At 52.7% G+C, this 16,882-nt stretch overlaps 1 protein-coding gene across 3 annotated transcripts; it reads right to left on the minus strand.

Moving 5' to 3' along the window:
• Positions 1 to 447: 447 nt before the first annotated feature.
• RPAP1 (RNA polymerase II associated protein 1) lies at positions 448 to 16,670 on the minus strand. 3 transcript variants are annotated; one of them, XM_055537436.1, is made up of 25 exons: positions 16,517 to 16,670; positions 15,514 to 15,770; positions 15,080 to 15,228; positions 14,711 to 14,800; positions 14,149 to 14,269; positions 13,091 to 13,312; positions 12,043 to 12,222; positions 10,936 to 11,051; positions 10,237 to 10,335; positions 9,235 to 9,336; positions 8,847 to 9,014; positions 8,532 to 8,714; positions 8,274 to 8,408; positions 8,008 to 8,178; positions 7,395 to 7,552; positions 6,777 to 6,935; positions 6,431 to 6,632; positions 5,894 to 6,003; positions 5,456 to 5,651; positions 5,132 to 5,284; positions 4,776 to 4,921; positions 3,456 to 4,212; positions 987 to 1,163; positions 786 to 845; positions 448 to 680 (listed from the first exon to the last, which is right to left on the minus strand). In XM_055537436.1, exons 2-25 carry the CDS (start codon positions 15,692 to 15,694, stop codon positions 528 to 530), a joined length of 4,188 nt encoding a protein of 1,395 aa, XP_055393411.1. In that variant the 5' UTR covers positions 15,695 to 15,770; positions 16,517 to 16,670; the 3' UTR covers positions 448 to 527. The 3 variants fall into 3 exon arrangements, with proteins under 3 accessions (XP_055393411.1, XP_055393412.1, XP_055393413.1); XM_055537437.1 differs by having other exon boundaries at positions 16,191 to 16,552; XM_055537438.1 differs by having other exon boundaries at positions 16,208 to 16,551.
• Positions 16,671 to 16,882: the final 212 nt, after the last annotated feature.

The following is a 16,882-nucleotide window of genomic DNA, read 5'->3' on the forward strand; positions in this document are numbered from 1 at the left end:
AAATACTGGAGTGGGTAGCTTATCCCTTCTTCAGTGGATCTTCCTGACCCAGGAATTGAACCGGGGTCTCCTGCATTGCAGGTGGATTCTTTACCAACTGAGCTATCAGGGAAGACTTCCCAGTCTCTAGAACTCTGAGAAATAAATATCTGTTGTTCATAAGCCACCCAGCCTGTGGTATTCTAACATAGCAGCCCAAACAGATCCAAGACAGACAGCTACCACACCAGTCTGATTTTTGGACTCTCTTTGTCTCAGGATAGCAACTGATGGAAATAAGAGGCCACAGGAGACAAGCTGCAGGCCTCCCAGGTGGCGCTAGTGGTAAAGAACCCACCTACCACTGCAGGAGGCTTGGGTTTGATCCCTGGGTTGGGAAGATCCCGGGATAACCCATCCCTTGATACCAATCCTGAACTAGTATATCTGAAACCAGTCCAAATCACATTCCCAGAAGATTAAAAAAAATTTATTTCAATGCCCAGCTCCAGGAGAGTGTATCCATCTCTTCATCTGCAGCAGCTATACTAGGTATCTGATACCCCATTTGGGAGCACCCCTGAGATCCTGAGTTTCTGGAGGTACTGCTGACGCAGAGGGGGCAACTGGGGATACAGCTCAAAACCCTCAGGAAGGGCAGAATTGGGAAGCTTATAGTGGAGAAGGTGCTGCCGAAGGCCCTGCAGAGAAGAAAGAAACTTTATGTAGCAGGTAGTGAGATCCTGTTGAGACCTCTGTTCCCCAACACCCTCCATTCTCCCACCTCCAAGATGTGCCCCCCTCACCTCATCTGTCAGCAGCCAAGTCTTCTGCAGCATGCTTCTACAGGCAGCCTTGATCTCGTCCTAGAAGCAGAATAAGAAGAGGTGGCACCAGGCCAAGAGAAGGTACCTATCGCTGGCCTGGCTGGGCCCTCCCCTCCTCCCCAGCTGGCCCAGATCAATTGCAGGCCCCTTCCTCCCTTTGGAGATGGGGATGTAACTTACTGAGTTATTTGGGTCCTGGGAGAAGATGAAGCTGTTGACATGAGCCACAGCCACAGCATAGAGCACAGGGCACCAGCGTGGACGGAGTGCACCAGTAACCAGAGCCCGGAAGTAGAGCTGAAGGAGGGCCAAGTTGTCTTCAGGAGGTGCCGTGTAGCACTCCAGGGACACAGGCAGCTGTGACAGGGGATATGAGACATGCTGAGGGTGAAGGCATGATGTGTATCAGCGGACAATGGGGTGGAGGGTTGATGGTATAGTGAACCAAATAGTGAACCAAATCCTGAGGGCAGAGATCCGTCCCTCTCTATCACAAGGGTCAAGGTTAAAGACACAAGGGTCAAGGTTAAAGACACAAGGGTCAAGGTTAAAGACTAAAGAGCTAGAAAATAAAATTTCTTATTTAGAAAACAGAACCAAACTCTCAAATGTAGAAAACAATCTCATGGTTACCAGGGGATGGGGGGAGGGATAAATTGCGAGATGGGGACATATACATACAACTATATATAAAATAAATAACTAATAAGAAACTGCTGCTGTATAGCATAGGGAATACTGTAACAACCTATACAGAAAAATAATCTAAAACAAGAGTGGATATATGTATATATATAACTGATTTACTTTGCTGTATACCTGAAACACAATATTGTAAATCAACTACACACAAATAAATGTTTTTAAAAAAAGACTAAAGAGCTGGAAAGCAGTGGAAACTGGGAAACTGAGAAGCAGCTGTGAATTCCTACTGCCACCACTGCCTGTTTAATCTGCTTGAAACTTTCAAAATGTTATATACAGCTGCTCAATTCTATTATCAAACCTTTCAAAAGTTCATGTTCTTTGGAATAGTAATTATTTTTCAAAAAAATTATTCTTTCTTAATTCCATGCAGAATGATTATGTGTTTATGTCCAGTGGTGTTTATCAGAGTGTTACTTAAAATAGCAAAAACTCAGAAACAAACTTTGATGCCCACTAAGGGGTTCTAATAAACTGTGACATACTTGCACAGTGGGTTATTATATAATAAAAATGTTGATTTCTTAGGCTATTTAATAGTGTGAGAAATGCTTATAACATTAAATTAAGAAAACATTATGTGGTGATCCCAATTTTATAAAAATATGTATACACAAAAGAACTTCTCTGGTGGTGCAGTGGATAAGAATCGGCCTGCCAATGCAAGGGGACACAGGTTCGATCCCTGTTCCAGGAAGATTCCACATTGCATGGAACAACTGAGTCCCTGTGCCACAACTACTGAGCCAGTGCTTCCGAGCCCTTGAGCCACAATTACTGAAGCCCACATGCCTAGAACCCATGCTCTGCAATGAGAAGCCCGAAGAGTAGCCCCCACTCACCTACAACTAGAGAAAGCTCTCACAGAGGAACAGTGCTGCCTATATATATATATATATCCATGAAAAAAGGTAGAGGGAATTCCCTGGTTAGGACTCTGTGCTTCCACTGCAAGGGGCACAGGTTTGATCCCTGGTTGGGGAAGAAAGATCCTACATGCTGTGCCATGTGGAAAAAAATAAAAAGACTAGAGAAAGATAAATCAAAATCAAAAGTCACCACTGGGCAGTAGGATTATGGATAATGGTAACATTATTTTTATTACTAATCTATTTTTTTTTCCTGTTTTGGCTGCAGCCTGCACAGCTTGTGGGATTTTAGTTCCCTGACTAGAGAGCAAACCCAGGCCTTTTACAGTGAGAGTCCTAACCACTGGACCACCAGATAATTCTCTATAATGTTCTTTTTAATTCTTAAAAATATTTTTAGTTTTTTATCTAAACTATACATTTATACTTATACATATTTATACATGTACTAAAATGTTTATATTTCAAGCTTATCAAAATAAGCTGTAATGGAAATAAAAAAACAAATCTTAAAAGAGCCTGGAACTCTTTATAGCTTACAAGTTTAACTCCTTAGCCTGATATCCAAGTTCCCAGGCTGGTATCTGTGTGACTCCTTCCTCCTCCCACCCTATCACATTTCTTCCTGCCTCTGAGCTTTTGCGTATGCTGTTCTAATAGGTACATTCTGTCCTTCCTCAACAATCCAAATTCTACCCAACCTTTTGTGTCCAGATCAATTCCCACTTCTTCCACAAAACCTTCTCCTCATGGACAATCCACTTTGGTCTTTGCCTTCTCTGAATCCTGACTTAACACCTAGAATCTGAATAACTGAGAACTATACTGGTTTCAGTACATCTCTTGTCTACACTGTAGCACCTCACGAGCAAGGAACCGTGCCATTAGCAATAATGAACACCTGTGGTATGCCAGTTACCATGATAAATCCTTTTCATGTATTTTTTCATCTCCTCAAAGCCCCCAAGAGGTAAGATAAAGAACCTCAGGCCACCAAAGCGCCCCGCTGCTCAGGAGTGCTTCCAAGGCCCAGGACAGGATGCCCATAGTGGGTTCTGCTGGACTGAGAAAGTACCTGGGTCAGTGGCAGGCCCAGAGCTCGCAAGGCACCCACGTGCTCCCCAAAGAGGGAGAGGCGCAAGGTGACGCTGAATCGACGCTGTAGCGGCAGGAGAATCAGAGCCCCAAAGAGGTGGTCCCCAAAAGAGACAGCCTCAAAATGCTCCAGGAAGTTGGCATAGAGGTCCGGGAAAGATGTCAGTCCAGGAAGTGGGCAATCCAGGTTGAGATTTGGTAGGACTTCAGGCTGGCAGAGCCGGGCCAGAAGGGCTGCCACCAGGCGTTGTATTGGGGTCTCCCGGAACAACTCACTGTCCACCAGGAACACACACATGAGCCGTGCCAGGCGGGCAGCAGGAGACACAGCCCAGAGTGCCCGGGGGCGCCAGCTCTCCAGGACAAGCACCCACTGCAGGGCCCGCAGGGCTGTACCCACAGTGTCAGCAGGAGGGAGCCCCGAGGGGGTGTCTGAGGCCCGGTGGTAGAGTTGAATCAATGGCAGAAAAGGCCAGTCAGTGGGCAGCAGTGGCTCCTTAGGCACAGGGAGCAGCAAGGCTGGGACTCGCTGGAGCTCCCCTCTGTACAAGGCTTGGGAGGCAAGCAGACTAGCCCGGGCCGGTGAGCAGTGGGTCAGGTAGCAGCTGCGGATGCTGGGGAGGTCCTGGCAGGCCTGAGCTAGGAGAGCCCCTCGCCCACATCCAAGGTCTCCGCCGCTTCCTAAGGAGAGCTGGTCAGAGAAGTCAGCTGCCTCCGGACCCCCTGATGCTCTTTCTCTGTAACGGAACCCGAAAACAAAAATGAGGGCAAGAACCCACAAGGCCACCAGCTCTCCAGGGCCTCCCAGAGGCTCCTAGGTCCAATCCTGCTGCTTCCTGTCCCCCTAATAATCAGCCACATGGCAGTTAAGAGGACGGACACTGGAGACAGTACCTAGGTGCTCGTTTACAGAATTCTGCCTCGGTTCCCGCATAGTAAAATGGGGATGATAATAATGACGATAATACCCATCTCATGGTACGGGCTAAATAGAGACATATAGTTAGGGGAAGGAGACAAAGAGTAAGCAGTGAGTAACTGTTAGCTTTACAAGTGTACAGTTAGTTTATAACCATTTTCCAGCCATACAGTCATAGAAGTCTCATAATAATACCCTAGTGTGTTATCCTCATCCTCACTTGACTAATGAGGAAACGGAAACTCAAGACAGGCTAAGTGTAATCCATGGAAGAAAGAAAATTAAGCCCAGGTCTTCTGGTTCCCAATTCAGAGCTGCTCTGGCAACCACCACAGCAGCTTTTTGAAAGGGCTGAGTTGATGCTACCAAGCCCGGACTTACGGGAGGAACTCCAGCCGGAACACACAGCTCAGCATCAGCTCATGGGCGAGGTGCTCACTCCCGGGCAGCAGCCGGCCCAGCAGGGCCAAGGCCATGCCGTGACAGAGGGCAGCGTCAGTGCCTGACACAGGCAGCTGCAGTGTTGCCTGTGGACAGAAAAGGGGGAAGGGGGAGGAGGAGGCAGAGGGGGTGAGGGGGGCATAGGGAGCAGAAGTGAGGAAGAGAACACGTGCCAACAGGCACAGGTTCTGGGCATGTCTTCAGCAAAGTAGGAGCTGCATGGCCTGTTAGAAGCAGCACATGTTCCAGGGAGGCAGGATGGGGTTCATGGGGGGTGGGAGGTTAGGGGCACCCACCGCTCTCTGGGCCAGGGTGAGTGCCAGGTACTGCAGGTGGTACTCGTGGCGCAGGGCCCACGCAGAGAAGGGGGTGAGGTGCGGAGCGGCCACAGGAGCCACACATCGCAGGAAATAGTCCTGGAGTCCCGGGGCAGCCAGTACGGTGGCCAGCTGAGGAAGAGCAAGTGTGTTCAGATTCGGAAGGTGACTTCGATGCCTTCTGGGGCTCCCCGGCCGCCCGTCCCCTGCCAAACTCAGAAGTGAGGGTTTGACAAAACAGGCCTCCTTTCCCCAAGGGGTGCCCTCCCCCGCAATCCTGCCATCTTGGCTCCCAGCACTCACCTGGCCACACAGTCCTTTGTGGATCCGGCCCAGGGTGTTAAGAAGAGACAGGAGGGCCGTGAGGAACGGGAAGGGGGAAGCTGAGCCAGCCAGACTGAGAGGGGGGTGGCCCCCTGCACAGCCCAGTGACGCGAGGCTGGAGATAGTTTCGGGGGCTACAGCACAGGACTGTGGGTTGCACAGAGGGGAGCAGCACCTGGAGGCAGAGTGGAGAAGCTGAGGGCGCTCTGGTCTGAGGTGTGCTGGGTTGTCTGCAACCAAGGTCAGTGGCAAGGTGGCCATGCAGACAAGGCCCATGTTCCCTAGAGCCCCCAGCTGCTACCTACTAGGGATTCAGGTCTCCCTCAAGCTGAATGGACCAGGGAGCTAGACTCAGGAACCCCACAAGGAGCAAAACTACCTCCCTTCACCAACTTCCACCACACACATAGTACATACCCCAGGGAATCCCACAGGCTTCCCAGAGAAGGGTGTTTCAGCAGGGGCAGCAGCAGCCCCTCTGACAGGCGCTCCATGTCCTGCAGCCAATCCTCTGGGCACAGGCCTGGCTGGAAAACCATGAGATTCACTGAGCTGATGGCCCAGGAACCCCCATCCTCCTAGATCCTGTGCACTCAGGCCGAGCCTACGATTCCAAGATCCCCAGAGTCAGTGTTTAGAGGCTTCTGCCTTCTGACCCTTCTGGAGGGAGAGAAGACTCTGAGGTTGTGCTGGCAGGGGTCATGAGAGAGTATAATGGCTCCAGGGAGGCTAAGCTGCTATTTGGGATTCTCTGGCCCTCTGCCAACGTGGCTCCTTGGAAGCTCTACTGGATGTGAAGGTGGAAAGAGGAAAAAATGGTAGGAGGGAAAAGGTGGAGGGCAGAAAAGGTGGCCAGAGGGAGGTATGGACAGGTGGAGACATGAGAAAGAGGGCAGAACGCTAAGACACAGACGGGGCACCCAGGGTGGGGGAAGGCGAGTAGGCAACACGCACCTGCTGGCTCCAGGCCTGGTAGTAGGCATCCAGGAAGAGCAGGCAGGCAGTGGGCACCGGGCCCAGGGCACTCCACATCTCAGGTCTGGGCAGCAACTTCAAGGTCTGTCTGAGACATGGCTCCACAAGAGGCTGGAGCCCAGACACCTGTGTCCAAGTGATTGAGGAAGGGCCGGCCAACAGACTGGCCTCAGCAGAGTGACTACAGGAGAGCCAAAAGGGGCCGGGTGAGGATGTGGCTGCCCGGACTGCCCTCTAGGCTCCAGCCACCCTCTTTCTGTGGAGGAGCCCTCCCACCGATCCCTGCAGGACGACTCTCCACCGGCAGCTCAGGGCGAGGGCCTACCTATTGTGTTCAGGGGCGATGCGGCCGGCTGCCAAGGTCAGCTGGGTGAGGAGGGTGAGCAGTGAGGCGATCCTCTGCAGAGCGAGGGGCCGAGGCGGGGGGCTACTGAGCTCCTTCGGCATATCCTGCAGGGCTCGCATCAGCACAGGGTATAGCTCCCTGGTGGTGGTGGTGAGGGGGAGACAAAGACCGCCCTTCAGTGTGAGGGAGACAGACAGAAGACATGGAGCAAGGCCTGCCCTGGGGCCTCTGCAGGCTGGCTGAGGAGGAGCAGGAGGGAGGCCTGGGCCAGGCACTCTGTTTGGCTTCAAGGGAGGCTAGGGGCTGGGGGGAGGGAGGCAGCCCCTCAAGGCTTCCACACTACATGCTACAGGGAATTTCAATATGATTTCACCCAGATATCAACGCCGTGATGCACAGAATGTGGTTAACCCAGCCTTGCTCCACTCCCCCCTGGCTAGCCCTGACGCCCCAGCTGTCTTCACTCCTCCAAGAATCACCTCTTCCTCATGCTCAGCCTCCCTCCGAGCCTGGACCTCGAGCAAGGCTGAATCGTCAGTTCAGGCCAGAGCGCAGGGCCGGAGGGGTCTTGAGGGGCCTACCATCATTTCTTCTTACCTGTAAAGGTCGCTGCCTAGGCCGTAGGAGGCCGCCACTGCCCACAGGCGGAAGGCCTCAGTGCTCAGTGTCTCGGCTTCCTCCAGGGGCAAGGCTAGATCCTGGGGGTCTTCAGCTATAAAGCGGCTCAGGCGGCTCCGGAGATCAAAGCCGCTCAGCTGGAGGTGGGCAGAGTCCAGGGATCAGGATCGCTGGGAGCCCTGTTCCAAGACCCTCTTGTGCCACAGGGTCATAGTTCAGGGCTCAGGTGAAACTACCTCATCCATCCCTCCCTTCCGCCCTCCTGCCTGCCTTCTTGTTAGCGGGCACTTGCTGGGCACCTTTGCCAAGGCTGCTTGGTGCTTCTTTGTATGTGGCCCTCCTGGCCTGGGTGCAGGGAACAGGAAGCCTTTCTAATGAGCGCAGAGCAAGCCTACAGGATACAATAGGCCCCTTTCTGGGGGTTTCTGTTGCACTTTTAAGCAATTGAAACAGTTAGGAAGAGAAAGATGGCATGACTGGGCTGCCTAAAAGTACAAGAGCCATGCTTAGCCCCCAACCCAGCTCTGTCTCAAGCCCCCTTCCCCTGCTGTGTCCTGCTCTGCTGTGTCCTGCTCTGCTGTGTCCTGCTCACCAGCCGGGCAGCAATATTCCTACTGGCCGAGGCCAGGACACGAAGCAGCTTCATGGCAGGAGCACAGGGTACTCTGTGTAGGCTGGAGGTAGGCCCCGACCCCACGGGGGACCAGCTGGTGGGCAGGAACTCTCGAACCACAGTCTCTACCAGCCGAGGGCACTCCAGCACCTGTGAGGGCCAGGAGGAAAAGGGATGTAGGCGGCTGAGGGGCAAGGCCAGACCCAGCGAGGCTCTTTGCCCAGTCCCTGCCTCCTGTCTCTCACCCTTGTGGCCGACTCCAGGGAATGCCGGGCCAGGCGGATGAGCACAGTCAGGATGTCAAGGACCACAGAAGGTCCTGGGCAGGTCACCTCCAGTACGTAGCGCAGCCGAGGCAGCAGGTTGGTAGCCAGAAGCCCCTGAGGTTCAGACACAAGCCCCCTGCCAAATGCAGCTGGGCCCCAGGCCTGATGACCCCTCCTGCCCAACATGTGCTTGCCCTGAAGGTCACGGGACTGGTGCAGCTGCCTGCACGCTTGTACCTTGATGACGTCATGTCGGGCCAGGTCAGATGGAGGCCGGTTTCCTTCTTCAGGACTCTTGGTTTTTGCCTTTTCTGCTGGGGGTTCTTCGTCCTCGTCCTCGTCCTCCTTGTCCTCCTGGCTGGGTATCAAAGCGAACATCAGTGCTCCGTGGTACCAAGAGAAGGTGCTGTCGAGGAGCTCCTGAGAGAGGAGAGTGGGGGTGGAAAGAGGAAGAAGGGATCAGGTCAGGAAACAGGTTGTCGGTGAGGCCAGCCCCAGCAGGGGGAGTAGGGACCACAAGGCTGCGAAGCTTCATTCCTGGGCATGTTGTACCTCATCTCCAGGGGCCACCAGCAGGGCCCGAAGAGCCCGGACAGCAGCTGCGATGACCCCATCCACTCTGTCATCCAGGGAGAAGCGCAGCAGGAAGAGGAAACCGGCATCCAGAAGGAGGTGCAAGACGCTGCCCACCAGCCGGTCCCCAAACTCCGCAGCCTGGGCCTTGAGGGCACGAGGAGAAAACCTTGATGAATCTGCTGAAGGTACCGAGTCTTCATCCTAGGGCCTTCACTTGCCCGTCTAGGACCCTGGTTTGATCTGTTCCCAGTGTGACCCACAGACAGCTGGGGTATGGACCAGTGAGTCAGAAAGAAATGGGCAAGGGGTGGGAGAGTCTAAGGGGTAGAGGGGGTGGATAGGACCAGGCCAGCGGTCCACTCACCCTGCCGATGACCTGGGCCAACACGTGCAGCGCTAGGGCTCTCTGCTGGGACACCTGGCTGCGTGTCAGGTGGAAGAGCTCCTGAAGGGAGTACCCTGCTCTCTGGAACAGGGACAAGAAGTCAGAAGGAGCCAAGATGCAGGGCAGCACCCATAAATAAATATGCAGCAATCCCCATCTGCCATACATGGAGTTGGGTGTCAAGGCGAAGTCAAAGAAAAGTAAGTGATATTTCTTGACTCTGCTTTCCATGAATCCTCAAACTGGTAAAGAAAATAAGACTTGCACACAAGTAACCACAGCTTAAGGCGGACTGGGGGGAAATGTAGTCATCAGTGTTTAATTTGCAACTAAAGCACAGGAGAGAGAAGCGGTCCTGGAAAAGTGATGTGGACTCAGTGAGTGGATAGAGCCCTTGATGGCCAGGCATGGAGTGAAGGGTAAAGGCTTCCCTGGAGCAGGCTTCAGGAACCGCGTGCTGGAGTCCAGGAGCAGAGAGGGTGTGTGTGGGGGAAGGTGGCCAAATGTGCAGCAGGAGGGCGGGAGGCAGAGCTGTGGGGTCAGCAGGGACAGATGGCGGAAGGGCTGTTCTGCAGGATTGAAGAGCCAGGGCCTTATTCTGGGAGCATTTCCGGGGCAAGGAAACTTTCTGAGGCAAGATTTGCCTGAACGGAGTCAGAGGAAATCAGTACAGCAATCCCATGGGGGAGCGCACCATAGGACAGAGTGAGTAGAAAACATGGTGGCTGAGCAGACAAGAGGGAACAAGGCTTGGATGGAGGAAGCAACGTGGAGAGCTGACAAACAGAATTGGCAAGTTCTGGTGACTGACTGGAGTGTGAGAGAACGTGGAGAAAGATTTCAAGCCTTAGAACCAGCAGGATCAAGAATTGGAATGGGTGCACTGGAGGGTCAAGGCAGCTGAGCAGCTGCCCTTCTCCACATGGTTGTTAAAAGCTCTTGCTGAGAACTGTCCAGTACTCCTTGGAGCCCAAGCCTCACCTCCGCCTCCTCTCCATGGTGGTGCAGGCCCAGATGGGTGGGAAGGTCCATGTCGGGGGCCAGTAGCTCTCCCTGAAGGCTGAATCGGGCCTGCATCCTCTAATGGGTAGAGAAAGAGGACTATGCACTGGGGCAGCAATGAATTCCTCACGTCCTTCCTCACTGTAACCCCAGGCCTCTCAGGACTTAGGTCCTGCCTGGACCTCTAACCCGAAGTGGGGCTCCTCTGGCCTGAGGGGCCAGGCAGGAAGAGAGGAGTGAGCACAGAGAAGTTTCTCCAGCTCGAGGGATGAGGAGGGCCCGAGTTCTGGGTGCAAGAGCAATAGCTCCACTCACTCCCACCCTGCTGCACCCTTGTCGGCCAGCGGGCCCTCCACGCCTCCCACCCCACTGCACCCGTCGGCCAGTGGGCCCTCCACACCTCCCACCCCGCTGCGCCCATCAGCCAGCGGGCCCTCCACGCCTCCCACCCCGCTGCGCCCTCCACGCCTCCCACACCGCTGCGCCTGTCGGCCAGCGGGCCCTCCACGCCTCCCACCCCGCTGCGCCTGTCGGCCAGAGGGCCCTCCACGCCTCCCACACCGCTGCGCCCGTTGGCCAGCGGGCCCTCCACGTCTCCCATCCCACTGCACCCTTCGGCCAGCGGGCCCTCCACGCCTCCCACCCCGCTGCGCCCTTCGGCCAGCGGGCCCTCCTCACCTCCTGCGTCTGCTGCCGCCGGAGTGGAGGCAGGTCCTGGGTCCAATGGAGCTTCTCCAGCTCCACAGTGTCCATGTGCAGCCATTCTTTCTGGGGAGTCACAGGCAAGGCCAGAGCTGGGGAGATGGGAGCAGAGTCATTTCCCTAAGGGGCTCAGCTTGCTGATCCATTGGGGTCCCTGGTGTCCAGCGGCTGCCACATCCACTTCTGCCCAAGGGTCTGGCAGCCTCTGCCCTCAGCTGTGGCTAACGGCACAGCCCATGGCCTGGAATGATTACTATGGCAGACATCCTGTCCTGAGCTCTAGCCCCTTGCTGACCCCAAAGATGTGCTGAGAGGGGAAAGAGGAAGAGGAGGAGATAAGGAAGAAAGGAGAGAGAGGCAAACAAGGAAGGGAGGACCACAGACATCAGGGAAACCCAGCTCTCCACTCTAGCACTGACCTTAAAAAGGAGCAGGGGAGTGGAGACAGTGAGGTGTGGGCAGCCACACTTCAGCAGAGCAAGACACTGAGACACACACCTGCTGCCGCCTCCTCCTCTCCCCACCCAAGCCCCACCCAACTTGCTCAGCTGTTCTGGAGCACATCCCCGAGTAGGAGGTTCCTAGGGCTCTCCAAATTCAATTCTTCTTTTGTTAATCACTAATAAAACAATCCAGTTCCTGGAAGATGAGTGCTCCCACTGGCCTTTCTGCTTCAGGCCTGGCCTGTTCGCAAGACCTGCATCAGACCCTTCCTCTCCCACCATCCTGCCATCAGAGAGAGCAGAGGCAGAGAGAACCGTGGGATGGATGGAGCCAGAGCTGGGGCAGCTATTGCAAAGGCAAGGGGCAGATGGTCTGTGGGGGAGGGGGCCATTCAGCCATGATACTGTGCTGTCTCCTACCGGGGAAGGGGAAGGAGCAGTTAACAGGACAGGAACACAGGAAGCATGTGCGGGAAGAATATATGCATGAGCAAATGAAGACTGATTTCAAGCCAAGCATGAGGATTAGCATTACACGTTCAAGGACATAGAAGGTTCTCTCTCTTCCCATCTGCCAGACCCGCGAGAAGGAATACTTTCCCCTGCTTTCATTCCTCCAAAGTCCCCTCCTCCTCCAAACCTGGGGTTTCTGGCTCCAGCTCATTTTCCTGCCTGGGCACACTGGCAGAAGTTGGTGCAATGGCCTCCTTTCCAGTGACCTCAGCAGAGGGTCTTCCTGGTCTCTGCTCCCTTGTGGCCTTCTCTTCTGCTTGCTCACGGGTATGGCTGTGAGATTTCAAGAAGGCAACCAAGCTGGGATCTAGAACAGAGCATGGAGAGGGGAGTGGTTGGAGGCATACCCTTCCCAGCCTCCAACAGACCCAAAACCTGCTGAATGTGGCCTGTGTGTGGGTGCCAAGGCACTTCCCAGCCAGGGTATGCGCCCCCTGGGCTCTCTTGCAGCCTCAGTGACCCACATCTGTCACTGGAACCTGCCTACCCACCTATCCCTCCATTTTTCACAGTCCTTTGGTCCAGGCCTCTGTGCCCATCCCTGTGCTTGGCTTCAGGTCAAGGCCCAAAGTAAGGGGCTAAGGAATAAATGAATCAATGTTGACTAGGGCCAAAAAGAAGGCATTTAGGGGGCTAGTTTCTCACTTTCAGTTATTCATTTACTTATGCATAAATATTCACTAAAAACCTAATATATGCTATGCTCTATGTAAGTGCTAGATATAGATACATAGTTTGGAATAAGATTGACTTGACACTACTGTTTTGGTGTCCAAAAACTAGGAGGGAAGTGTAATACAGCACAGCATATAATTCACATAAAACAGAGTGCCCTGCAGCTGTACTAGAGTACAGCCAGAATACAGTGTATACTACACTACATCTGTACTGTATACATGATCTACTGGTTAAAAGCACAACCCATGAGACCAGGTAGACCTGGATTTTCATCACATGTTCCTTAACAGGATGTGGTACCAGGCTGCGTGACCTGGGGGAGAATTTCTCAAAGTTTTGAGCCTCAGTTTTATTTTTCATTAAATAAATCAGGTTAGCACCACCTGCCTCACAGGTACAGTTTGAGGACAGAATGAAAAGCACTCACAGTAAGCCTTCCTCAATAAATGGCAATCCCTTCCTAGCCCGGTCTTGGCAGGAAAGGCCAGTACCCGTACCAAGCTGAGCCAGCAATCGCTGCTGTTCCTTCAGGATCTCCTCCGGACCCAGGGCTTGCAGTCTCGCTACGTTTTCTTCATGGATGGTCTGGGCTTCCTGCGCAGCCTCCTGGCTCTTGAGCCCCTTCCCTGTCACCAGATGGGGTCCCTGGAAGCTGTAGCTGTTCCATGGAGGCTGGCTGCCCCACTCCCTAGGTGTAAGTGCCTCACAGATCATAGGACCTGCAAGAAGGATATGATTAGTTCATTGCCTCACTCCAACTGGAATTCCTGGGCCTCTTCTCTAATCCCATTAGCTCTGGAGACCGAGAGAGGTCCAAGAGTCTACCCAGGCACAGAGTGGAGACCCCCCCTGGATATGACACATGACTCCAGGCACTCTGGGCCTGGCTTGGGGTGATGTATTCATTTTCCCCCTTGGATTTACATGAGGTTTCCCTCAGAAACATCCCACTGACGCTTCTCTGATGTCTAGGCAAACGTCTGCTTCTAGAGGTCTGCCCCCAGTTTTTCTCTAGTAATTTGCATCCCTAAAGAATTTTGGCCTACATCTTTATTTTACAGCCTCTAATAGACACTTCAGGCTTCCCCAATGGCTCAGCAGTAAAGAATCCATGTGCAGTACAGAAGATGCAGGAGGCCTTGGGTTTGATCCCTGGGTTGGGAAGATCCCCTAAAGGAGGGCATGGCAATCCACTCCAATATTCTTGCCTGGAGAATCCCATGAATAGAGAAGCCTGGCAGGCTACAGTCCACAGGGTCACAAAGAGTCAGACACAACTAAAGCAACTGAACACGCACTCACACACACACCAGACATTTCTATCCCCTTTTTCTCTCCATAGTCAAGTAATGACCTGTCCTCTGCCTGCACCTAAGACCTAGATATGGACCCAAGCTGCCCACACTCAATACTCTCAGTAGGGTATGGGACAGCTCCTCTTTGGATGGCTCAAATGCACTTCAGGTTTGAAGCAGGAAAGATGAATATCCAGAGATGACTCGATGATTGTGTATTACAAAAAAGCTTAGACCAAGCCTCTTCAATCCCCACTCACTCTCTGGTGGGTCCAAGATAGATTCAACTTCTCTAACTGGTGAGACCTTGGCTCCAGATGCTCTCCTTGCTGCAATTTCCTGGGCAAAGATGCTTCTCTTACCAGCTGTCACTGGCTTCCCCTAAAGGGCAAAAAGAAAACCCAGGTGACAGATGCTCATTACCCTATTCTCTTCTCAACCTATTGATGTTGCTGGAACAAAGAGGTACAAGAGACTTACTTAATCTCCAAGGGTCACAACCCTAGTCCTCAGAAAAAGCAAGGCTCCATAGAAGCACAAGTTTTGAAGTGTGACAGACTTGGGGTGGACTTCTGGCTCTTCTATTAGATGTGTGGTGTAGGATAAGCTATCAGTTTTCTTATTTGAAAAATGGAGATAACGATGTCTACATTATACGGCTGTTATGAGGACTAAATGAAGTAATGCATATAAAGTGCTTAGTGCTGTGCTGTTTTAACAATGGAATTGTTTATCACTATTAAGATTATCTACCTGGGGAAGATGAACTATGACGCTCACATGACTGTCCCCTAAACACCATCTAAGGTGACCTCTGCTTACCTGTCTCCCCTGTGAGCGATGGTATACAGGAGGGAAAGCAACGCCACTGGACACAGGCAGATTCACAGGCATTGAACTTGTATCTCGTTCCTGCAGCAAAAAAGTACAAAGCAGTAAAGATAAAGACAAATCTCCAAGCTCAACGTTATCCCATTAACCTTAGTACTGTATGACTAGAATCTCACCCTAAGGAGTCATGAACCCACTTTTTTTAAGGCACAGTGATTCTAAACCAGCCCCCAACCTGACTGCAGAGGGATGGAATCCCATCTTTCTGAATCACTCTCTACTCATTAAGGCTCACCACCCACACCCAACATCCCTGCTGCCCTAGGATGCCTTGCTCCACTTAACCAGGGTGAGACGCACAATAATCTTAGTCAAGACAGCAGTGATGTGCTGATCGTGCCTGTTCAGCCTCTCTTCAGGGTCCTCATGTTCAGGCAGGAGATGGCCAGGGCTGGGCCTGGCTCTCTTTGGGGGAGCAGGAACCAAAGCTGGGGGTAAATCTGGGAGACCTAAGAAAGGAAAAAAACCCAGATGTGAGATTACTCATATTTTCCCAGGAAGAGACTGAGGGCTAGAGCGAAGCCAAAGAAAGAAAGGCAGCTGCTGTGGGGCCCTGGCTCAAGCTGTGTCACCTTGGGTAAGGTATTTAATCTCTCTGGACTCAGTTTCTTCATATGTAAAATGCGGCTGCAGCAACAGAGTTCCGCAGTTCTGGGCAATCCAGCCACATCAGGTAAAGAAGACCCTGAGGTTGTATCTCTCTCCTTTTCAACCGCATACCCACAGCCACTCACTGTCTAGCATCACCACATCCCGATGATCCTGCAGTGGAGGCTGCTCCAGGTTGGCATCCCCAGCTCTCCTGCTTCCTTTCTTCACCAGCTGTACGGCTGGGGTTGCACCAGCTGCAAGAAACTGACTCTGGAAGCGCAGCAGGTCCACCTCCGACTCCCCTGGCTTTGGTCTCGACAGCATCTTGACACTCCAGCTGCCTCCCTAGTTCAACTCTTTCCAGCACTGCTTCAGCATAGGGAATTCACTCTCATTCACCCTAGAAGCAATAAAGATAATGGGCCCTCTGCAACTGAACCTCAATTCTTTTTTGTGTATCAGAGAAGGCTCCTTTTCCCTGGGTTCATGTGGACTCATTCCTCCTCATTCATATCTTATTCCAACAGTCCAGCAACAGTATTTACTGCCAACTTAGGTTGTTTATAATCTGCGGATGATAAAAACTCAGAAACAACCACAGGGGACCTAAGAAAAATGTTTTCAAGAGCCAGGCAGTGGTGATTCAGTATCAGACTGGTGGGAACATGCCTGGTTTAAAAGTATTCAAATTATTAAAAACCTTGGGCTATAAAAGATTGATATATAAAAATCACTTGTATTTCTACACACTACCAAAGAACAATCAGAAAACAAAATTAAAACAACTGTATTTACAATAGCATTGAAAACAATAAAATACTTAGTAATAAATTTCACCAAAGCAGTCCATGACTTGTACTCTGTCAGGCTCCACAACTGCCCTAAAGGGCTGGGCTCTACGGTCGCAGGTGCTCCAGGATCACCCGTGTCAGCAAAGAGAAACCACGGAGTCTCAGACTATGCTGCCTGCAGATGGAGGGCCGTGCCTAGGGTCTCCGCATCGAAGAGGCCGCGGCCGCCCCTGGCCAGACCGAAGACACTGGGGCAGGCTCCGACAAAGAACTAAATACCCTGTATCCGACACCTCTCCCGGGATCTCCTGCAGTCCGTCCCGCCAGCCAAACCACCCACTTGCTCTAGAATCACCTGAGTGCCGCCATCTTGCCCCGCTGGGGCCAGGCTTCCGCCGCGCCGGTTTTGAGCTTCCGCCCCGCATCCCGGCTCCGCCCACTCTTGGGAGGGAATTGCCGTTTTGGTGTTCAGGACGTTTGAACGGGAAAGTAACCCAGCAAGTAAGCTTTACGCAGACTCTCTCTACACAAACAATACCAGTGACAGAGGCAAAGAGTTACTCAGACGCCCTCCCGCACTCACCAGCCGGGATAACCGTATGCTACACTCCAGCACCCAAGCTCAGGAGCAGCGCGTTAGAAACCTGCATGCTCAGGACGGTCCTCCCCAGTGTGATTATGGACGAGTAAGAAGATTACTGGGGCTTCCCAGGTGGCTCAG

The sequence above is a fragment of the Bubalus kerabau genome, chromosome 10, assembly GCF_029407905.1.
Source record: "Bubalus kerabau isolate K-KA32 ecotype Philippines breed swamp buffalo chromosome 10, PCC_UOA_SB_1v2, whole genome shotgun sequence".
NCBI lineage: Eukaryota > Metazoa > Chordata > Mammalia > Artiodactyla > Bovidae > Bubalus > Bubalus kerabau.

Excerpts from the sequence above, each read along its gene's own strand:
- RPAP1 (XM_055537436.1), bottom strand. The coding sequence starts at position 15,694 with ATGCTGTCGAGACCAAAGCCAGGGGAGTCGGAGGTGGACCTGCTGCGC. Across the intron at positions 15,229-15,513 it reads GGATGTGGTGATGCTAGACA|GTCTCCCAGATTTACCCCCA; the intron begins GTGAGTGGCTGT and ends TTCCTTTCTTAG. Across the intron at positions 14,270-14,710 it reads ATCGCTCACAGGGGAGACAG|GGGAAGCCAGTGACAGCTGG; the intron begins GTAAGCAGAGGT and ends TTTGCCCTTTAG.